At 42.4% G+C, this 21,721-nt stretch overlaps 1 protein-coding gene across 1 annotated transcript in view; it reads right to left on the bottom strand.

The window, feature by feature from the left end:
* Positions 1-20,969, bottom strand: part of CALB1 (calbindin 1) — a 96,836-nt gene extending 75,867 nt beyond the window's left edge. Inside the window, exons 1-3 of the mRNA XM_088471515.1 lie at positions 20,850-20,969; positions 20,505-20,581; positions 9,403-9,477 (exon numbers count right to left, since the gene is read on the bottom strand). Coding sequence (XP_088327641.1) covers positions 9,403-9,477; positions 20,505-20,581; positions 20,850-20,928 — 231 coding nt within the window. The 5' untranslated portion in view covers positions 20,929-20,969. The remainder of the gene's footprint in view (positions 1-9,402; positions 9,478-20,504; positions 20,582-20,849) is intronic.
* Positions 20,970-21,721: the final 752 nt, after the last annotated feature.

Genomic DNA, 21,721 nt, shown 5'->3' with positions numbered 1-21,721 from the left:
GGGCCCAGCCGGGGTTATAGTAGTGGACGGCTGCAGAGTACTGGTAGGAGCGGCTGGGCCCCCACCACCGGGCCTGGCTGTCACTGTCTGCAACCGTGGGCCAGGGCGTTAGTAGCTGGCAGGAGGCAGTAGCAGGTGCCGGGCGGGCCCCCTGACTGCTCGGGCCCGGGACACCAGTCCCGGCAGTCCCCCCCTGATGGCGGCCCTGCTTATATCTTAAGTACTGACATTAGCTTCAACAGTCCTCTATTGCTCCCCTCCCATTTCTGGAGAGTAAGGGACTAGTTCCATGAAGAGGGCAGAATTAGTACTTAACCAGCTTTAAAAAGCATCATACAAAGTGTATTGTGTCATAATTCCAGCATATACAGGACCAGGGATCACAGAAAGCCATTAGATGCAGCAGTAGGACCATCCTGCCAGAGCTGAATGTTTTTATTTTAGATGTGGGAACCATTCCAGACTATTGGAGCAAGTCCGGGAGCCTGGAGGAGCAGCAAAATAACCTAGCACTGCCCTGGACATAGATGTACATATTGGGGTCTATAGCAGTGCATCCCTAACAGTGCATGATTTCCAGATCTTCTAGTTGGTGCACAGGCTATTTGTCACTCTCTAATACATGTTAAAAATCCACAGGTGGTGCTAATTATTTCATTTGTGATACTGAGAAGAACATGCAGCACTAGTAAAATTCTATTATATTACTATTTCTACTGTGGTCATGGTGTGTGCTGGGGAGGGGAGTTTACAAGCAGCCGGAACCCCCCCTGCGTTTGCCTATGAGTTTCACAGTGAATGTTTTGATCTATAAAGTTCCCTTCTCAGCGCTGGAGATACTCTCCTGTTTTAAATTCTATTTCCTTTGGATTAGGAAACCCACTAGCTCTCCTCGACAGAGATTGGGCACCTGTTGGTGCCGCTCTTATATTTATAGTTACATACAGTAAGGGGAGATGTATCAAGTCTTGGTGAGTGATAAAGTGGAGTAGTTGCCCAAAGTAACACATTAGCGTCTTACTGTCACTTCAAAGACTGTGCTATGCTAGATAAATGGCAATTAGAATCTGATTTGTTGCTTTGGGCAAAATCTTCACTACAGCTTCCCCATTTTCTCTGAATATATAATCACAAACAGCAAGTGAGAATTCTCACTATGGGCTCTATTTACTACAATCCGCATTTTGAATGCAGATTGTAGTGTGATATCACCGACTGAATTCGCATTGCGAATTCAGGCAATATCACAGGGATTTACTACAAATCCCTTGCAGGGACAGAGCTTGTGATAAAGCTCTGTCCCTGCGAATCTCCTCTGGAGCCTTATCACGGTATTTTCACAAAAAAATACTGTGACGAGTGCCCTGCGCATGCGCCGACCGGCCGCCGCTGCTACCTCCCCTGGAGACGCCAGTATAGAGGAGCCTTGATGATTGGCCTGGCGCTTATTCATATATTTGCAAATGTATGTAACTAATACCTCTAAATCTCTATTATCATGTAGGATTTAAGTATTGTTTTTGCTGCAGTGTGCTGGGGGGCAAATCTCTCTTTTCTGTGTTCAGTGTAAACCCCGCCCTTTACAAGCACCTGTGTTATGCAATTAAGCTGATTTGAGCAACTACCATATTTTTTTGCAGTTTGGAGAGGCATGAAGGGGTCAGCATTAGGAGGATGTGCTGATCCTTATAGTGCCATGTGGAGGTTTTTTGGGGTACCTCCAAGGTAAGTTAGCTCTTAGCTTATATATGTACTGTTATCATGCAGTGCACCAATTGTAATTATATGACCCAGAGTGGGTGCTACCATTATGTAGCAATAATTATTTTGGGGTGAGCATTTGGGAGTGGGGCCCCCGGGGGGGTTCTGACTGGGCCTTTCTCATGGCATCACCACTTAATTCACATAGAATACTTTTATCACTTCTCTATTTGTTTGTATATTATTTATGTAATTTTAATTCTTTCTCAGTTCATTAACACTTATTGATTTATCCTTACACATCTTTTCTTTACACTTCACTATCACCTTTTTCCCTTTTTCGTGTGATGCCCTGGGCTGGAAAATTTTTTTGGGGTTCCTTGCTTCTCGGACGTGAACCCCTTAATGTTAGGGACGCCAGTATAGAGGAGCCTTGACGATTGGCCTGGCGCTTATTCATATATTTGCAAATGTATGTAACTAATACCTCTGAATCTCTATTGTCATGTAGGATTTAAGAATTGTTTTTGCTGCAGTGTGCTGGGGGGCAAATCTCTTTTTTCTGTGTTCAGTGTAAACCCCGCCCTTTACAAGCACCTGTGTTATGCAATTAGCTGATTTGAGCAACTACCATATTTTTTTTTTACAGGCTGATATGTACCAGTGGGGGGGGGGGGGGGGCAGGTAGAGCTCTAATGGAAGAGCAGTGAGTTGGAGGATCAACTGTCGCACTGCACCTGCAATGACAGTTACTAATTTCCTCCAAACACATTCCCATATGCCATGGTCTCCAATGTTGTTCTGCACAGATTTCTGTTCTGCACTGATTTCTGTCCTGCATTCATTTCTGAAACCGCAGGGACTTCAGAAGCTACATTATACTGATTTCTGTCCTGTCAGTCACTTTGCTCCTGATATACCCCATTCCAAACAGTCAGACAATACCTGCCTGCCGGAACAGTCATTTTCTCCTAAATTGCATTGCTATCCAGGTGCAAATTACTTCTGTGTTCCTTGTCAAAGCTTTCCCCCTTTAGTATACCACATTCAAACTAAGTTTAGTTCTTTTCACAACTCAGCCTTCAAAAGAGTGGCCTTTTCAAAACCATTCACTGTTAAAGCGCAACCAAGGACTGAGTTTCAGAATAGCCATAACACAATCATAAATCAGTGCAGTCTGGGTCACAGCTCCTCAGCTACTAGAAGTAAAGGAGAGGCAAGACGTGAGGCGACCTCAGAGTAAGTACAAGCAGAAGTCAATGGATCAATGGAATGGGGTTATAGGTGAGGACAATGTAAAATATGAAGGCTGCAGATGTACTTCAAGGTCCATTCTTCAAACGGGGCCACACCGGGTATCTCAGTTAGTAAATTATATAATAATCCACCATTCATTATTATTTCATCTAAGGTGGGGAACAGATCTATATTGATATGCTGCTTCCCACTGGCCAGGGGTACCAGAAGGAGCCCAGTGCTACTGAGCATTGGGCTGGGCATCCATAGGTGGCTTAATCCTGAGTGGCCCATTACTGTAGGGGAGGGGGGCTTTATTTAACTTTCCTGTATTTATTTTATTTTATACATGCTGACAGGCAAGATAGCAGGACCCCAAAACAGCCCAAATAGGTGGAAATTAGTCCAACATGCCTAGATATGTTATAATTGTAAAGCAACTGCAATTGCAATGAAAGACTTCGCCAGGGCTGGTGCCTGACTGGGGGTTCCCTAAGCAGTGCTCCATAACTAGCGTTGCTTGTCCACCATCATTACTTAGGCTAGATGGGAGCAGGAGACAGTGTTCTCCTGTAAACTGAAAGTGTGCGTTTAGCTGTGACATCATATCAAGAACGTTATTGGCTGGCACCCTGTGCGGCAGCACCATGGGGTCTATATAAAACACAGCGATGTAGGCGCCCCTATTACCATTGGAATCGGTATGATTTACCGCCTGAGCCATGCCCGGCGGTTGGAATCCCGACAGCGGCATCCCCGAAGAGGAGGAAATCCCGATCGCCAAAGGTAAGTATAAACTAACCTATTTCTACCCCCTAATCCCAACTCTCCCTTAGGGGTGCCTAACCCTAACCTTCCCCCCCAGTGCCTAACCCTAATCCCCCCTGTAAGTGCCTAAACTTAACCCCCCCCCTTCCCCGCTGCCCTTACCTCCCGGGGGGGGTGCCTAACACTAAGTCCCCCATGGGAATCCTAAACCTAAACCCGTGGCTATCCGCGCTCAGCGCCCGGCGTCCCTTCCATCGGGATGCCGGGCGTTGAGCTCCCGGCGTATGTCTAATGACAGGTGTCGGCATATCGACGCCTGTCTTTAGACCCTTGCCGAGATATGACAGTCGGGAAGCCGGCTGTCGGGATTAGGTCCGCCGGCTTCCCGGCTGCATACCTTACCATTGGTGCTCATGGCAACAGCACATGAATGAAATAGAAAAAAATGTTGTTGTAGAAATCTATTAAGTGTTGTCTGAAAATATAATAGGAATAGATTTTAAGTCCCCCTCTGACCTTAGTTTATCTCATTAGTCAGCAATCACATCATTTACAGTACTCCCTCCTCTCCTGACAGCTTTATAACTTGTCTACAACATTTAACACTAAACCAGCACTGGCTGATCTCATTACATCCTCCTCGGCTATCTACTCCCCAACACACTTCATTTCTGTGCTTGTACATAAATTAGCTGGGAGGCCGGAACGTGCAGCAATATTGAGCACAACCGTCATGCTTGTGAATAAACACCAGGTTGGTTGACTACAGAAATCGAAGACTTTGGCAATCTGCTCCTTTCCCACATCTCATTTAGATTGCAAGCTTTAGCGAGCAGGCCTCTTTACTCTTATCATGATTTATACAGTATAGCATTAACGCTTACACAGCATTTTATCATAATTATTCATTCACATAAGGCACTGCCCCACAGGAGCTTACAATCTATTTTACTTTCCACAGACACACAGGAGTCAAGTAACCTACCAATACTATGAGGCAGGAGTGCTAACCACTGGGCCACCAAGCAACCCTTTCTTTGACTTAATATAAGTACTTCAAAGATGTCACTGTATGTATGTAATGTTTTCTGTCTCCCATAAGATACAAAGCTGTATAATAGGTTAGCCCTGTATGAAAAAATATATATACATCTAATACTAATCATAATTAATAATTCATGCAGTGTATTTGATACAAGACATCAAACAGCCCTATATTCATTTCCGAGGCCATGTTATTGATTTTTTGGCATTCATAGGATTATCACTGCAAATAAACCATTCTCCTAAGATTCATAAAAAAAACCCTTGCATTATTAGACCATTATAGAGTGCATTGAAACTTATTACTGGCGAATCCAACATATTGATTAATGATAATACTAAATATATTCAGTCGTTTACTGATTCAACAATGCATCTATAGACATACTATTGAATGCATTTCCAAATAGCATTTTTATTTCTAAATCTTTTACATACAGTACCTGACACGCAGGGTCTGATTCCGAGATTTACGCTAATGCAATCGCAACTGCGATCTCTTGCTGGTCGCATTGGTGAAAATATGCTAATGTCTTCCAAAGCTTACCCGAGCATAGGGACGTCCACTGCTGCCTTCTCATATCTGTCTGATGACATGCATCAGCATAAACCTCGGGAACATCGACGCATATCGGGCAGTCATGCAGCTTCTGAGTGAAGTCTGACCTGTCTCAAACACTGCGTCTATCCTGACACGCTGAGAGCTCTCATGCTGAGGAGGAAGTTGCATTGGCTAATTTATGCATGCCCATAAATGGCGTTTAAAAGGCCCCGACGCGTCTGCGTTTACCTATCCACCCCCCGTTACCGCCCTCAAACGCTGACTACCTGTCACTCACTTTGCGAGTGAATTCTGTTTTGCGAGCGTAATTGCAAACCAATCGCTACGTGTGCGCACTGCAGCTTTCACGCATGTGCAATGGCTACAAATCTCTCAATGTGCGTAAATATCGGCAATGCATAAATCGCGGAATCAGCCCCACAGTTATTAAAGAATGTTTTGCATTTCATTTACTGCATATAAATAACAGCTACTGAGACTTAAACACATTATTTACAGTACGTGCTCATTACTCAGTAAAATTACAGAGACAGAAAAGTCCTATCATCACCTTCTGGAGAGACATAATTACTGCTAGGAAGTTACTGAGACTTTGCTTTATATCAATATTTACTGTACACTACAAAGGTGTTCCACAGTATCCTGTAACATCACTGCACTGTATCCAGTTATTGCTAGCCTGCTATTGCTTTCATCCCATGATAATATGTTTATTCTTAGTCATTCCAACATGTTTGTAATCTCACCATTTACTGGAAACAATAAATTAATAACAATGTAACATTGAATAAGAAGGCATTTTTCAACCCTTTCCAGCCAAGCCACTCTTGTGTCTATACATGTTTACTAAATACCCTTTATGTCCACATAACCCCTTAATGTTAATTAATAAATGCTACCTTATGTGTGTAACTCATCAATAACTGCCCCAAATGATTTTGCATATACTGTATGTTATTCTTTCCTGCAACAATAAACTACTATTCATAGTTAATTAACTCAAAGACAGACAGCAATGCATTAGGCGTTTTATTTGTTCATTATAAAACCATGAATGCATATGAAATCATATCCAACAAACCTAAAGCAAATCTATTTTTACATTTTATCTGAATGACTTTTAATTACTTTTATACTATTTCTAAGGCTTTGTGCATTCCGGTGCAGTCATAGGAAACTAAATGAGGCAGCCATCTTGCTTAACCTGTGCCTGAAAGTATAAATCCATTCCTATACAGTGCCCACAATAATCTAATTAAAGGTGTTTTGAAACAAAGAATGGGGCCATCATGCTTGACCTCTGACCTAAAACATAATTTACATCCCATTGCTCATCAGTAGTGTTGCTTTAAAGCTTTCCAGAAACAATAAAAAGTTATATACAAGTTGTTTCCATGTCTATACATAGGGGAGGGGGGTGTACTAAGCCTTGGAGAGAGATAAAGGACCAACCAATCATCTCCTAACTGTCACTTTACAGGCTGCGTTTGAAAAATGACAGGAGCTGATTGGTTGGTACTTTATCTCTCACCACTTTATCTCTCTCCAAGGCTTAGTACATTTACCCTATAGTATTTTCACCAAGTGATACGATTACTCCCACAGCTAGTGTCCTTACATTACACATTTACACATTCAAGCTAGACACTGCAATATCAGCGTCAATTCAGCAGTTCCATGAATAAAAATGAGATGCGTTTTTGTTTTACATATATAATGCTGACATTCTATAAGAATAATCTTGATATGTATCCTCTCTCCTTGGTTTATTTCTTCAGACTCATATTAATCATAGATAATTCTTCGGATTTTCCGCAGTGTATGGCAACCATAGTTACATGGCACAGTACATAATGAGCAGAGATGGTTTGGAATGCCTCTCTGAGCTCTGTTTTCACTGTGACATCCTCCCCTTCCTTCTCCCTCTGTCATCACATGACATGCGTAAAGCTGAACCCTGTGAAAGTCATATTTAGTTGCCTTCCTGAGAGTTGTTGAAAAGGGGATACTGATTTTTAGAAGGATAGAAAAATTTTCAGATGCAGGCGTAAGGTTCTTAGGGATCTATTTACTAAGCCTTGGATGGAGATAAAAGAGACAGAGATAAAAGAGACAGAGATAAAGTACCAACCAACCAGCTCCTGTCATTTTTCAAACACAGCCTGTGACATGGAAGATAGGAGCTGATTGGCTGTACTTTATCTCCACCCAAAGCTTAGTAAATAGACCCCTATACTTGCTATTTAAAAACAAAATATTTGTATGGGGATGCTGCTTTAACAGTTTAGACCAGGGATGTCAAACTCGCGGCCCGCATGCGGCTCAAATAAGCTATTTATGTGGCCCAACCATGTGGGCCCAAATACATATATTTTGCGGCCCAGTCACCCCTGCCACGATCGGAGCTCAGCTCCGATCGCTGCAGGAGTGACTGGGCCACATAATATTTGTGTTGGAACGCTGGCCTCTGAAGCGATCAGAGGCTTCTCTGATCGCTTCAGAGGCTAGCGTTCCCAGAGATGCAGTTCGGGGGGGGGCGCGTGTGACATCATGATGTCACCTGCATCACCCGCTATGTGAGTGGCCTGCCCTGGTGGATGTAGTTAGATCCAGTGAGCGGCAGGCGTCTACGCAGGAACGGTGCCAGCGGCCAGCGTGAAGAGCGGTAAGTAAGATAGAGGTAAGTGGGGTCTGTTCTATACTGAGAGGGGGCACAAAATAACAAGCATTACTGGGGCTGTTCATAAAAGGACATTACTAGGGGCTTTGCATAATGGGCATTAATGGGGGCACTACTAAGGGCATTACTAGGGGCTGTGCATAAAGGGGCATTACTGGGGCTGTGCATAAAGGGGCATTACTGGGGCTGTGCATAAAGGGACACTACTAAGGATATTACTGAGGGCACAACATAAGGGGCATTACTAGGGCACTGCATACTGGGCACTACTAGGGCACTGCATAAGGGGCACAAATTCAGGGGGCATTGCAAAAGGGGCTGTAATATAGGGTAGAATTACATAAGGGGCACTACTACAGGGGGCATTGCATTGGTTTTTATTAATAATAAACCTTTCAAAATTGCATATAAGACTTTTTTTTGTTGTTGCAGCCCACTCACTCACAAAATTCGGCCCAGTTGGCATTTTGAGTTTGACATGCCTGGTTCAGACCATCTACCCATTCTCTGATCGCTTCAGAGGCTAGCGTTCCCAGAGATGCAGTTCGGGGGGGGGCGCGGGTGACATCATGATGTCACCTGCATCACCCGCTATGTGAGTGGCCTGCCCTGGTGGATGTAGTTAGATCCAGTGAGCGGCAGGCGTCTACGCGGGAACGGTGCCAGCGGCCAGCGTGAAGAGCGGTAAGTAAGATAGAGGTAAGTGGGGTCTGTTCTATACTGAGAGGGGGCACAAAATAACAAGCATTACTGGGGCTGTTCATAAAAGGACATTACTAGGGGCTTTGCATAATGGGCATTAATGGGGGCACTACTAAGGGCATTACTAGGGGCTCTGCATAAAGGGGCATTACTGGGGCTGTGCATAAAGGGGCATTACTGGGGCTGTGCATAAAGGGACACTACTAAGGATATTACTGAGGGCACAACATAAGGGGCATTACTAGGGCACTGCATACTGGGCACTACTAGGGCACTGCATAAGGGGCACAAATTCAGGGGGCATTGCAAAAGGGGCTGTAATATAGGGTAGAATTACATAAGGGGCACTACTACAGGGGGCATTGCATTGGTTTTTATTAATAATAAACCTTTCAAAATTGCATATAAGACTTTTTTTTGTTGTTGCAGCCCACTCACTCACAAAATTCGGCCCAGTTGGCATTTTGAGTTTGACATGCCTGGTTCAGACCATCTACCCATTCAAGATAATGAGTGTGCTTCATTTGTATTCATACACCTTCATTTTCCCAAGCTCTTTTCACCTTACTCATTTACTAGTTCACATGACTTTTAAAAGCAATATCTTGCACAAATGCTGCCCCTCAGACTGTTCCACCTGAGACAATGTGTACAGACCTCACACAACATATTGTATAAGCATTATTCAAACAAAGATGAAGGATCTTACCTCTACTATCCCAATCTTTCCATCACTGTTGTGTTTATATTCCTCCACAAAGGCTTTCATTCTGTCAGATAAATCCTGTGAAATATGAAATATTGATTAAATTTAATAATTTTAGTGTGTTTGGGTTTTTCATATCAATGCATAGATTTTATATTGATGCATATTTTTTACTAGAACTCCCCCTTTCCCTAACTAATAGAACTGGAGAAAGTCTCTCCCACAGAGCTTGACATCCATTTGGAAGGATCCTCTTTTCCATTGATGCTTCTACTCTTTGGTGGAATTCTGAACATGTTACTGTCAGATGACAGAGAAACCACAGTAACTAACGCAAGTTTGCTGGTATTAGAGATGAGTCTCCCACTTAGAGATGAGGCTGAATGACATTATAACAAGCTTTCAGAGCAGGCTATTTTACAGGGTGTAAAGTCCAGGCCTTGGTGTCTTTAAGGTATGTATATGTTTTGTGGAATTCCGTTTCACATTATATTTGTATATTAGCATTATATGGAGTGAATAGAAATGGGGGACGAAGGTCAATTATTGCTGCTGTGTGTTGGGGTTGGAGTAGAACTGGGAAAACTTAAAGTAACAGTCTGTGTGGTAAAACATGACCAATTTTGCAGCCAAACGCTCAATGTGTTGCAGCAATTTTGAACATTTCTCTGATCCCTTTTCCCACAGTTGAGTTTGTAGAATGATTTGTAACACTGGGGCAATATTTCAAACCTATTATCAAGTCTGTTATTATTACTTAAAAAAGTCAGATTTTGGGCGGGATGTACTAACACTAAAAAGCGGTCAAATCTCAGAAAACTTCCCGTATGTACAAAGCTATGGAAAGCAAAACTTTCACCCAATAGGCAACGCCATCTATAGATGGTTTTGCCTAAATAGAAGGCTATGGGCTTCTTCTCAGAGCTTTTCCCAAGAGGGATCTAATAGCATCCCTTCCAGAGTCCTCCGCGGCTCGTGCATGCACTGGTCGACGGACACGCATGCGCAGAAGGACTCCTGGGTCATAAGTCCGGAAGTCCTCACACAGCAAAGGGCAGATCTTATCGGAAGAACTACATGTATACGGAGTTAATTAATGCAGCTATGCATGTGCTAAGTGTTGGGATGTATCTCATCCAAAATGCGATGCTTAATACATCCCGAGTCATTTATGGACCATAAAAAGTGTAAATCTACAATGCTATTTTATGTGACAAAGCATCGACTTGTCACAATTAAAGATGCACGTCCTCCACAGTCCATGGAACTCCCCCATAAAATGAGTCTATCTCCAGTCCTATATCTCTTTAAAAAGTCTTCATCATCAACTTACAACTTGCACCAGGGTTTTAGGGGACTTTTTACTAAGCCTTGGCTGGCGATCTAGTGAATGGAGATACGGTACCAGCCAATCAGCTCCTACAGTAACTGTCATTTTTCAAACGCAGCCTGTGACATGACAGTTAGGAGCTGAACATTATCTCTGTTCAGTTTATCTACATCCTAGGCTTAGTAAATAGACCCCTTAGTACCCGCAAGTCCAGTCCCTCCAAACAAGAGCACCTGAGACTTTTCTCTGACCATACTGGCTGCAATTCATGCCAACACATGTCCTTAAACTAGCAATATATAGTGAATAAAAGAAGCGCATGGAAAAAATAGGTTATTTTTATAAAACAAATTGTTCACAAATAACAAACACACCGGCCGGCAGTAACAATAAAACAGCAATAATAAAATATATGCAATAAGATAATAAAACTACTGATTGGTAAACCCGCTGATCATATAAAAAGCTCAATACAGCAGGCTTGATATTAGTAGCAGTTAATTGCAAGTTGTGTTTTTTATATGATCAGCGGATTGATAGACCAATCAGAATATTTTATTTTATTATTGCTGTTTTACTGTTACTACTGGCCGGTGTGATTGTTATTTGTGAACAATTTGTTTTATTAAAAGAACCTGTTTTTTTCCATGTGCTTCTTTTCTTCTCTATATATTGCTACACTATTTTGAGGGTTGAGTATTACCTAAATAATAGCTGCTGGAAAGATACAGGTGTTTTAAATTGTTATTTATCAGTGCCTGGTTTATTCTTTATATGTCCTTAGATTACTTTTGCCGCATCTGCACACCAGCTACAACCCCTGACACGTCCGTCCCACCTTTTCATAGGAAGTCAAAAGTGCAAGATGCTTAAAAAAAAAGTGTGCACAAAAAAAGCAAGCCTCCCCTCAAGCCAAGCCTCCTTTTACATCAACTCTCAATAAGGTCATTTTTGAGCGGCATTAAAGTCTATTTACTAAAGTCTATTTACGGGTATATTTACTAAAGTGCAGGTTTTTAGAAGTGGAGATGTTGCCCATAGCAACCAATCAGATTCTACTTAACATTTATCTAGCGCCTTCTTGAAGATAATAGCTAGAATCTGATTGATTGCTATGGGCAACATCTCCACTTCTAAAAAACCGCACATTAGTAATCATAGTTGCTTACCTTTGTTGTCTCTTCCCCTGGGAGAAGCCCTGTGAGGAGAGGCAGGTGGGTGGTGACGGGGGCGGGGGCTGTTGATTAGCGCCATTAAGCCCCACCCCCTTGTGGTAAAATGCCCGCGATTGGCTTAAATTTAAATAGGGGCGGAGCCAATTGATGTGAATTGCATCATTAAGCCCCTCCCCCTGCACGGACACCCGCGATCATCGCGGAAATTCTGCTAATTCTGCCCACTTCAGTAGGAAGTGGGCAGAATGCGGGAGAAGTGCCTACCCTTCCGGGGGTGCGGGGGGTTACCAGAAAATTCGGGAGCCTCTTGCAAAAACCGGGAGGGTAGGCATGTATGTTAGTAATATACCCCATAATGTGAACAATTCACTGGATGACAAAGAATATCACAAAAGATCATTGGATCTGTAGAGTTGTGAAGTTCAGGATTTATTTTTAGGGGTTTATTTACTTAATTAAGAGTTTTTAGAAGTTCTAGAAGGTGCTAGTGACATTAACTGAGGAAACGCTTGCGTAATATTTATAAGGATTGCCTTTTATTCACTGGTTGCTAGTGATTTGATAGACTGCATTCTCATGACTGCTGCTGGTTCAGCCCACAAAATGGCTGCCTCCACAGTGTGTAAGTAGCAGGTTCACTTTCAATAAAAGTTTTCACTTATTACCAATATTTTAAAAGAATAATTTTCAGTATAGTCATTATTAGAAAAGACAATTGGTTCCATGTCAGAGTTTTTGTCAGCTTGACCTTTATTAAACTGGTTTCCTAGTTGCAAAACACAGACATTACTGCCACCATCCACAACACAGTACGCTGCCTCAGTGATGCACATACAGAAGACTCAACATAGCTCTACAAACTGGGGACAATGGGCCTGATCCAGCAAAGATTTTCAGTTGCTAATACACATGCAATAGGCCAATTGTTGCTCACTGCATATGTGTATGCATCGCAGCGCGTGTGCGCGAATTGGCCACTACGATTGGGACAGCGATCGCAGTGACTGCACAGACCCATTGCGGAGTGATTGACAGAAAGGGCTGTTTTTGGGTGGTGAAGGGGAGGGGTGGGGGTCCAGCGAAACGCAGGCGTGCCAGTGCATTTCAACGCCATTGCAGAGGCATGCATAAATTATCCACTACAATTGCCTACACAGCCTGAGGCCTGATGGCGTGAGTGGAAGTAGGTAATTTCAGGGCTTGTGCAAGTGTGTGTGAGGCTGCAATGGTACTCGATTGTACCGATGGTTTCGCAGTCTTGTTAGACATTACATATGTGTGTAAGGTTGTAAGGTTCAGTGGGCGTCCTTATGTAATGCTGCGGCGGCATAGCAATCGCAATGAATTAGAATGCTATCGCAGTTGAACTGCGTGCATAATCGCTATTGCATTCGCAGTTGCAATCCGTAATGATTCAGGCCCCATGTCCACTCTAAGTTAAACAATCAGGAAATGAAACAGTTAAAGAAAGGTTATTTTATTGAGGATCCCACCTAGAAGCTTTGCTTTCAGAATCTAGAAGTTACATATGCAAAACTGGGGGAGATGTATCAAAACTTCTAAGGTGAAGTTACCTTATAGTATAGTATCCCGACTGTGCAATCCCAACAGGGGACTAATGTTAGGCGTCGAAATCCCGACACCAATCATTATCCATAACCCATTATCCCTATCATTATCGCTACGCCGGGAGCCCGACGCCCGGCATACCGAACTAAGGTAAGATGGGCGGCGGGTGCGGACAGCCGCAGGGGAGGAGGGTTAGGTTAGGGGCTCCCTGGGGGGACTTAGGGCTAGGCACCCCCCCGGGAGGGTTAGGGTTAGGCTAGGGGAAAAGGGTTTAGGGTTAGGCATCCCCGGGGGGAGGTTAGGGTTAGGTACCTCCCCGGGAGAGTTGTTTAGGCTGCGGGGACAGGAGGGGTTAAGTTTAGGCACTTACAGGGGGATTAGGCATTAGGGGGGAGGTTATGGTTAGGCACCCCTAAGGGAGGGTTAGGGTTAGGGGGGTGTAAAGGGTTAGCGATAGTGTCTTTACTTACCTGTCAGGATTTTCATTGGTGCTGGTCTTCCAGCGTTGGGACTTGAACCGGTCATTCATACCGATCCCCCTGAACCAGACCCTAGAAATAGCCCTCGATGAAGTGGCTCCAGCTACCCATCACACTCCACGTAGACTTAGACTTCAACCGTGGCATTCTAAATGAACAAGACACCTACAAAAACTCTCACATAAAGTAGAATGTGAGTGGCGTAAATCTCGTACTCCAAGTGACTTCCTCACAGAAAAGATAATCTACCACTGTTATCGTATTGCTCTGGACACTACCAAACAAACATATTTCCAATCTCTCATCTCTGCCCAAGTCTCTAAACCCAAGCAACTTTTTAATACATGTAAATCACTTCTTACCCCTCCCTCACCAAACCAACAAATCAGTAAAGATCTGCTCCTGTGCTCGGGTACTCCGATTTTCCCCCACACTCCAAAAATATACTGGTAGGTTAATTGGCCCCCAACACAAATTAACCCTAGTGTGTATGTGCGCATGTAATAGGGAATATAGATTGAATATAGATTGTAAGCTCCATTGGGGCAGGGACTGATGTGAATGACCAAATATTCTCTGTAAAGCATTGCGGAATATGTGTGCGCTATATAGATAACTGGTAATAACTGGTAATAATATATCTCTCTGCTGCCTTTGACACTGTTGACCATTCTCTTCTCATACAAACACTACAATCTCTAGGTCTTCAGGACACAGCCTTTCTTGGTTTTCATCCTACCTAATTGCTCTTTTACTGTTCCTTTTTCTGATTCTGCCTCCTCTTTGCTACCTCTATCAGTTGGAGGGCTCAGTCTTAGGTGTTCTGCTTTTCTCAGTCTATACCATCTCTCTTGGCAAACTAATCCGTTCTTTTGGTTTTCAGTATCATTTGTACGTGCACAATACTCAAATATACCTATCCTCCCCAGTTTTGTCACCAACTGTGCTGGTTGTATCACTGAATGTCTTTCTGCCATTTCATCTTGGATGGCATCTCGCCACCTCAAACTTAATATATTCAATATAGAATTAATTATATTTCCACCGCCCAATAGTAATTACCAACCTGATATCGCTATCGCTGTTGACAACTCGACAATCAACCCCACCCCACAAACCCGCTGCCTAGGTGTCATCCTGGACTCTGAACTGTCCTTTGTTCCCCACATTCAATCTGTCTCAAAATCATGTTAAAGACATCTAAAAAACATTGGTTACTGGTCTTCTACCGTATTCAGTATAAAATAGTTTTACTTACACATAAAGCTATTAACCAAACCACACCAACATACATTTCTTATCTCAAAATACCTCCCAATCCAACATCTCGGCTCTGCCAAAAGATATGCATCTCTCATCCACATGCATTACTTGTTCCCATGCACAGTTACAGAATGTTTTTCAGGCTACACCCACTCTGTGGATTGCCCTCCCACACATAATACAACTTTCCTCTGGTCTCCAAATATTCAAGCGTTCCCTGAAAAATCACCTCTTCAGACAAGCTTATCAGATTCCAGAACCGCCCACGTAACCTTCATAGCTTCCCTATCTAATTACATCCCTTCTTACAGTCCACACATAACCTCACATAATTTCCTTTCTTCACTTTCACATCCTCCTAACCCTAGGCCAACTTTCCTGTCTGACTGGAACATACAGCTCACCAATAACCTCTACAATCTGGCTGGACCAATTTGCAATATGCAGCACCTATCCTTGTGTATCAACCCCTATTTCCCTATAGATTGTAAGCTTGCGAGCAGGGCCTTCTTACATTTATGTCTGTCTGTTACTACCTAGTTTTGTTCTATTAATTTTGTTTCCAATTGTAAAGTGCAATGGAATATGCTGCGCTATATAAGAAATAAAATAGTACAGCTTGGAAACAGTTGTACAATCTGAACAGAATTTATATTATTTCAGGTTGTGAAAGAAAACAGACACAAATGTTTACTTACATTGTAATTATTTTATAATTATTATAATTATGCCAGTATGCTACAGTATAAGGCATGATCCTGATGGGCATGAAGTAAACCATTCTGTATGCTTTAATTACACAGTGAATTAAATATGTACCATATTATTACACATTTTTCATGTATTTAATATATTGGCCTGAGCCTTAATGTTTTTGTTAAGGTGATTTACACTATCTATTTTGTCTTGGCTATTCTCCAAGACAAAATCTGTTCTGAGCAGGGCCGGCTCCAGGGTGAGCCGCACCCTGTGCGGGACCGGGACATGACGCCTCTTCACCGTGCACAGCAGGAACTTGGGGAGTGGCCTAATTTCCATAGGCCATGCCCCTTAAATGACGTTGTTTGGGGGTGTGCCCGTATGGCACATCTCATGTTAACGTTAGGCTGGGGGCAAGCCCAGCACTATGTCAGTAGCTGGGCTTCACCCAGCCCTTTTCCTGCAGTGAATGGATACCACGCGCATGCGCGCGGCATCCATTCCTCTTCTACGAGGCCGGCACCGCAGCACAGCTGCGGCGGTGGAGGCGCCCAGTTTCCTGAACGCCCGCGGGATGCTTCTTCCCATGGATGGAACAGTGGGGCAGTGCCCAAAAAATGGGACTGTCCCACTGAAATCGGGAATGGCTGGGAGGGGTGCACCCTTTATGGGGTGGCGCCCCTGTTCAACCGCACTGGTCGGACATGCCTCGAACCGGCCCTGGTTCTGAGGTTAAACACTTACATATGTTCAATGGTCTAAATGAACACTCTGCAGAATGAATAATAACAATTAATAGCCTGCTTAATTGCCCAAGACATAAATGTAGTCAAAGGTAGACAATAGCTCATAGATGAAGATTTTGTTGGTTGGTGGGAATAGATTTGACTTTTTTATTGCGATGAGACTGTTTCTCCAAATGGCACCTTGTACTGAGTGACTGGAAACACCAGTATATCTTACATCACAAAACAAAAAGTGAGATGGAGAAAGGGTGACAGAGAAAGAAAAAAGAGAGAGAGAGACATGAGATGAAGAGAGAAAGGTGAAAGAGATCAAGACAGCGACAAAGACTAGTTGATTAGGAATATACAGAGTGAGAGAGCAAGAGGGAGATACATGATCAACAACTGGAGATAACTGAGATAGAGAGTTATAGAGTGAGGGGGTGGGAGGGAAAGAGAGAGAGAGGGGGATGGTGGGAGAGCAAGAGAGAGCAATAGATGTTAGGAGGGCGATAGAGAGAATAAGATGGAGGGAAAAGAAGTGGATGGAGATCAAGAGAGAGCAAGAGATGGTGGGTGGGAGATAGAGCAAAAAAAAGCATGAGATGGATTGAGGGATGTGGGGAGAGAGCAAGAGATGGAGGAAGGGAAGGTCAAGAAAGAGTAAGATATGGAAGGAGGAATAAGGAAGGGGGATAAAGAGAGAGAGAGTGTGATGAAGAGAGGAGAGAAAGATAATGGTTGGGTGGGCGGACGAAAGAGAGCAAGAGATGGAGGGAGGATGAGGAGAGAGCTAGATAAAGAGAGAGAGAGACAGAGAGAGAGAACAAGATATAGAGGGAAGAAGGGCAAGAGAAAGCATGAGTCAAAAGGAGGTAGAGAGAGAGAGTAATAGGGGGAGATTGATGAAGAAAGAGAGGATGAGAGGGATCGAGGGAAAGATGGAGGGAGGGTTAAAGAGTGCAAGAGATGGCGGGAGAGTGAAAGGGAGCAAGAAATGGTGGGAGAGAAGGTGAAGGGAGGACAAGAGAGAGCAAGAGATGGAGGGAGGGCAAGAGAATCAAGAGACAAAGGGAGGGAGAGTGAAAGAGAGTGGGGGGAGAGATGAATGGAGAGAGAGAGGATGAGAGAGAGGGATGGCGAGAGAGCAAGAAATGGTGGGTGGGTGTAAGAGCGCAAGAGACGGAGGGAGAGAGCAAGAGATGGTGGAAGAGAAGGCAGAGGGAGGGCGGTAGAGCAAGAGATGGAGTGAATGAGGGCAAAAACGAGCAGGACTTGGTGAGAGGGAGGGTGAGAGAATGGAAGAGAATTAGAGCGAGAGAGGGCAAAACAGAGCAAGAGATGGAGGGCGGGGACTGAGGGAGGGAGAGACAGAGTGGGATAGTGGGAGAAGGAGAGAGAGAAATGATGGGAGGGAGGGCGAGATAGAGTAAGAGATAAAGGGAGGGAGGAAGGAAGGGAGAGAAAGAGAGAGTGGGATATAGAGAGGAAAGAGTAAGATGATTGGAGGGAGAGCGAGAGAGAGCAAGAGATGAAGGGAGGGAGGGCAAAAGAGTGTAAGAGATGGAGGGAGAGAGAGTGAAGGGGAGAAAAATGGAGAAAAAGAGAGAAATGAAGGAAAGGTGTGAGGGTGATCGAGAAACAGAAAGCAGAGGTGAATAGAAAAAGTCTGGTAGATAATGAGAAGTGAAGAGCAAATCAAATGTAAGAGGATTAAGAAGGTTGACACACTGAAGTCAAACAGGTCGACATGTTGATGTAAGAAGGTTGACACATTGATGTAAGAAGGTTGACACACTGAAGGTCTAAGTAAATGAGAGATGCAGAGTCTTGCAAACCATCAACAGATAAAAGATTTACATTCTGACAAAGAAATCTCCATATACCTTCTGTGGTTCATTATTACCAAAAAAACTATTTCTCAAAATCCAGAGTTTACACTCACTAAACTGCTTAGTGAAAAGGTTCAAAGGTTCCATAGGACATAGCTTTTCAAATAATTGGCATTACATTTTAATAACTACACTAGAGAGATGGAAGTGGATAGTGGCATATCTTAGCCTTAAAGCACCAAGGTCACCTGCCTCATGGTCAGGCATTAAAAAAAATCTGCATGCATCGGTGAATCAAATTTCTTAAACCCAAATGAACACATTAATGGCTAGGGAGGGTCATTAAACATTTACATTCACTATACAAAAGGACTTTGTAAAAGTTTTGTCAAGTATTGCACTGCAGTGTGATTATGCGTCAGTGTTCCATAACAAACACCCAATTGTCCTTAAGTTTTCAAACATTTTGCAAATAAAAATTAAATGTGGGGCTTAAGTGAAATTATACATTAAATCAAATGTTAAGAGTAAAAACATTAATTTTAAAAAATTTACCTAAATATTAGTTATAAATGAAAAAAAAAAGAATTTTAAAGCTAGAAAAAATAGACACAAATATGGAAGTTTAATATACAATATTAGCTATATGAGCACTAATAGACTAAGCTGGAGTGCACGGTGAAGACAAGGATCAGAACAAAGACAACTCTACAGGATTATAAATGTCAGACAGTAATCACTACTGATGCTTGACATATGCTATGCAGTATGTGGAAGCAGCATTCAATGAACTGGTATTATTTACCAAATACAGATGTAAATATAAATTAAAGACAATTTTTTTTTACAACAGCGACCGATAAATACTATATTCTTTTACTTCAAATCCATTAATAAGTATTGATTACATTCCTTGACACTAGTAAATCTTGTAGAATAAGTCCTAACTTCTATAAGTATGTTTTCCATGTTATACTGGATATAAAAAATGTGCATGGGCAAAATAATTCCACCAAGTGTTGTAACATTTTGGATAAGAGCAGAAATTGATACAAAGTACTCTCTGTTTACTAACATTGGTCAAAGGTGCAAACCTACACTAAAACCACATCATTAATTAGCTTTTATCTGTACAGTGAAGGTTAAACAATGAGGGAAAATGGCTTACTGATTGCTTTTGTCTTAACACAAATTTGTGCCTTTGAACAATGTTAGGAAATAATGTCAGTGGCTTTTCATACAGTAGCTTCCCTTACAAATCCAGATATATAGCTCTTAGGCACTGTGAGGTCATATATATTCCTGATGGTTTAAAGGTCATTATATGCGCAGTACTGAAAGTCATGATGTGGACAATACACTGACTGGAACATAAAAAGTCACAGCTGAAATGATCAGATGAAATAGGTGCAATTACTACATAGAATGTCTAATCCATGTAGTTATTGTATCTATTTTATGAGTGTAAAGTCAATGAAGCAGAAAGGGCAATTGGTAAATACAGTACTCTAGTACATTTTTTTCTATTTTGATTTAAAAGTTTTAGGATAAATACATCTAGTAATTGCAATATTTCAAAGCAGATGCATATCAACTAACAGTAGAGAAGGTTATAGATATCAGTTTATGGAGGAAGGCAACATTTTTTTTCAGCACCATATTATTATATTCCCAGGCTAGAGAGATAATATATTGTGCATCTGTATTTCAGCCCCAGACATGCCTGCAACCAGGCTCTAGAGGTGATAAGTGATACTTTAAGTAGATGCTGCAGTTAAAACTTGAATCGATTTAGAGTTAAATGCTATCTCCTACTATGGGGGATGTCAGTACACACCAGTGAATTTGATGCTACTGCAGCTGTGATTTTGGAAGCTATAAAGCTGAAAATACTCGTTATGATTTGCATTCGGCAGGAATAAGTGTGTAAAAGATGATCAGAAGCCATCATTAAGAAGAGAGGTCATACATCCCACTAATGACATCCACATACAAGTAGAAAGCATCACATGTGTCATGTTACCGCCACATACCAGTCCTGCTTTCTTCCGAGCTTGCAGGAACTCTTCAATAAAGTTCTGCAGTTCTTTGCCTTCGATGAATCCATTCCCTGCAAACAGAAACCAGTACAGTGAAATCCTCCCCAGTACAATGTCTGTAGGAGACTATATAGGAGGTGCCGTGAACTCAGCAGATGATTTAATCCACCAGAGAGGAAATTATAGAAATATAGAGAGAAATAGCTTTAACCTTTTCCATGCCAGGGCATTGCATCTCTCTGGCAGTGAAATGGTTAGGTCTCAAGTATGGATTGCATAGAGTTGTTAGGTTTCAAGTCAAGTAGGGATGCATAGAGTTTTATAGTGCACAATATTCACCATCGCTGTCATAATGACGGAAGATGTCCAGAAACTGGGAGGCTGAGATTTCCACTCCTTGTAGGTGAGTCTCTGCCATAGCGTTACAGTGCTGCTGCAGCTGCTGCTGTCCTTGGTGCTGATGAGTGGCTGAAGTTAGTAAGCGTAGACCTGCCGCCTATATATGGCACTCAGTGTCCTCTGGCCCCGCCCACTGCACCTTCGGACCGCCCAAGCCACGCCCTTTATGCTACCCTACTGCCACTTTTATGTCCTCTTCACCTTGACTTCTTCCACCTATATTACTTGGCTTATCACACTAAGACACAGTATGCAGGTCTGTATGCAATTACAGCCAGACACACAGTAGTAAAATAAATTTGGCAGGCAGTGGGAGAACAGGTTCTTAAATGGAATCATCTGAGTGTAGGTTTGTGAATGAATAGTATATTGCAGGTTGGATTGCACTTATTTTCCTAGGTCACTGGCTACTGTCATACACTTGAAGGTTGCTGACTAACTGGAAAAAAGTAATTACAAGGCAAACATTAATCTATTGCTTTTTATATATTTTTTCCATCTTCTGTGCAGTTCATATCAACAATAATGGTATATTATTGTAGCATTAGGCACTATAAAAGTATACGTCTTTATAACTTGGTATGCTGCTAAAATTAAGTTTAGTATACATATTACTGATTAAAACACAGATTACACCAACAACCTTTTTTTATATTGTTACAGCCAAACTTGTATTTATTTCCTTGTATTTTAGTTGTAGCTCAATCTGTTAAACCGGGTACGCACTTGTAGATATATAGTTCGTTCGAATGACGAATGATATATTGGTAGCACATTGACAGGTGTGTACGCCTGATGTATCTGCGGATGAC

Source organism: Taudactylus pleione, unplaced genomic scaffold (assembly GCF_031769625.1).
Source record: "Taudactylus pleione unplaced genomic scaffold, aTauple2 ptg000114l, whole genome shotgun sequence".
Taxonomy (NCBI): domain Eukaryota; kingdom Metazoa; phylum Chordata; class Amphibia; order Anura; family Myobatrachidae; genus Taudactylus; species Taudactylus pleione.
This window is presented reverse-complemented; position numbering and strand designations above follow the sequence as displayed.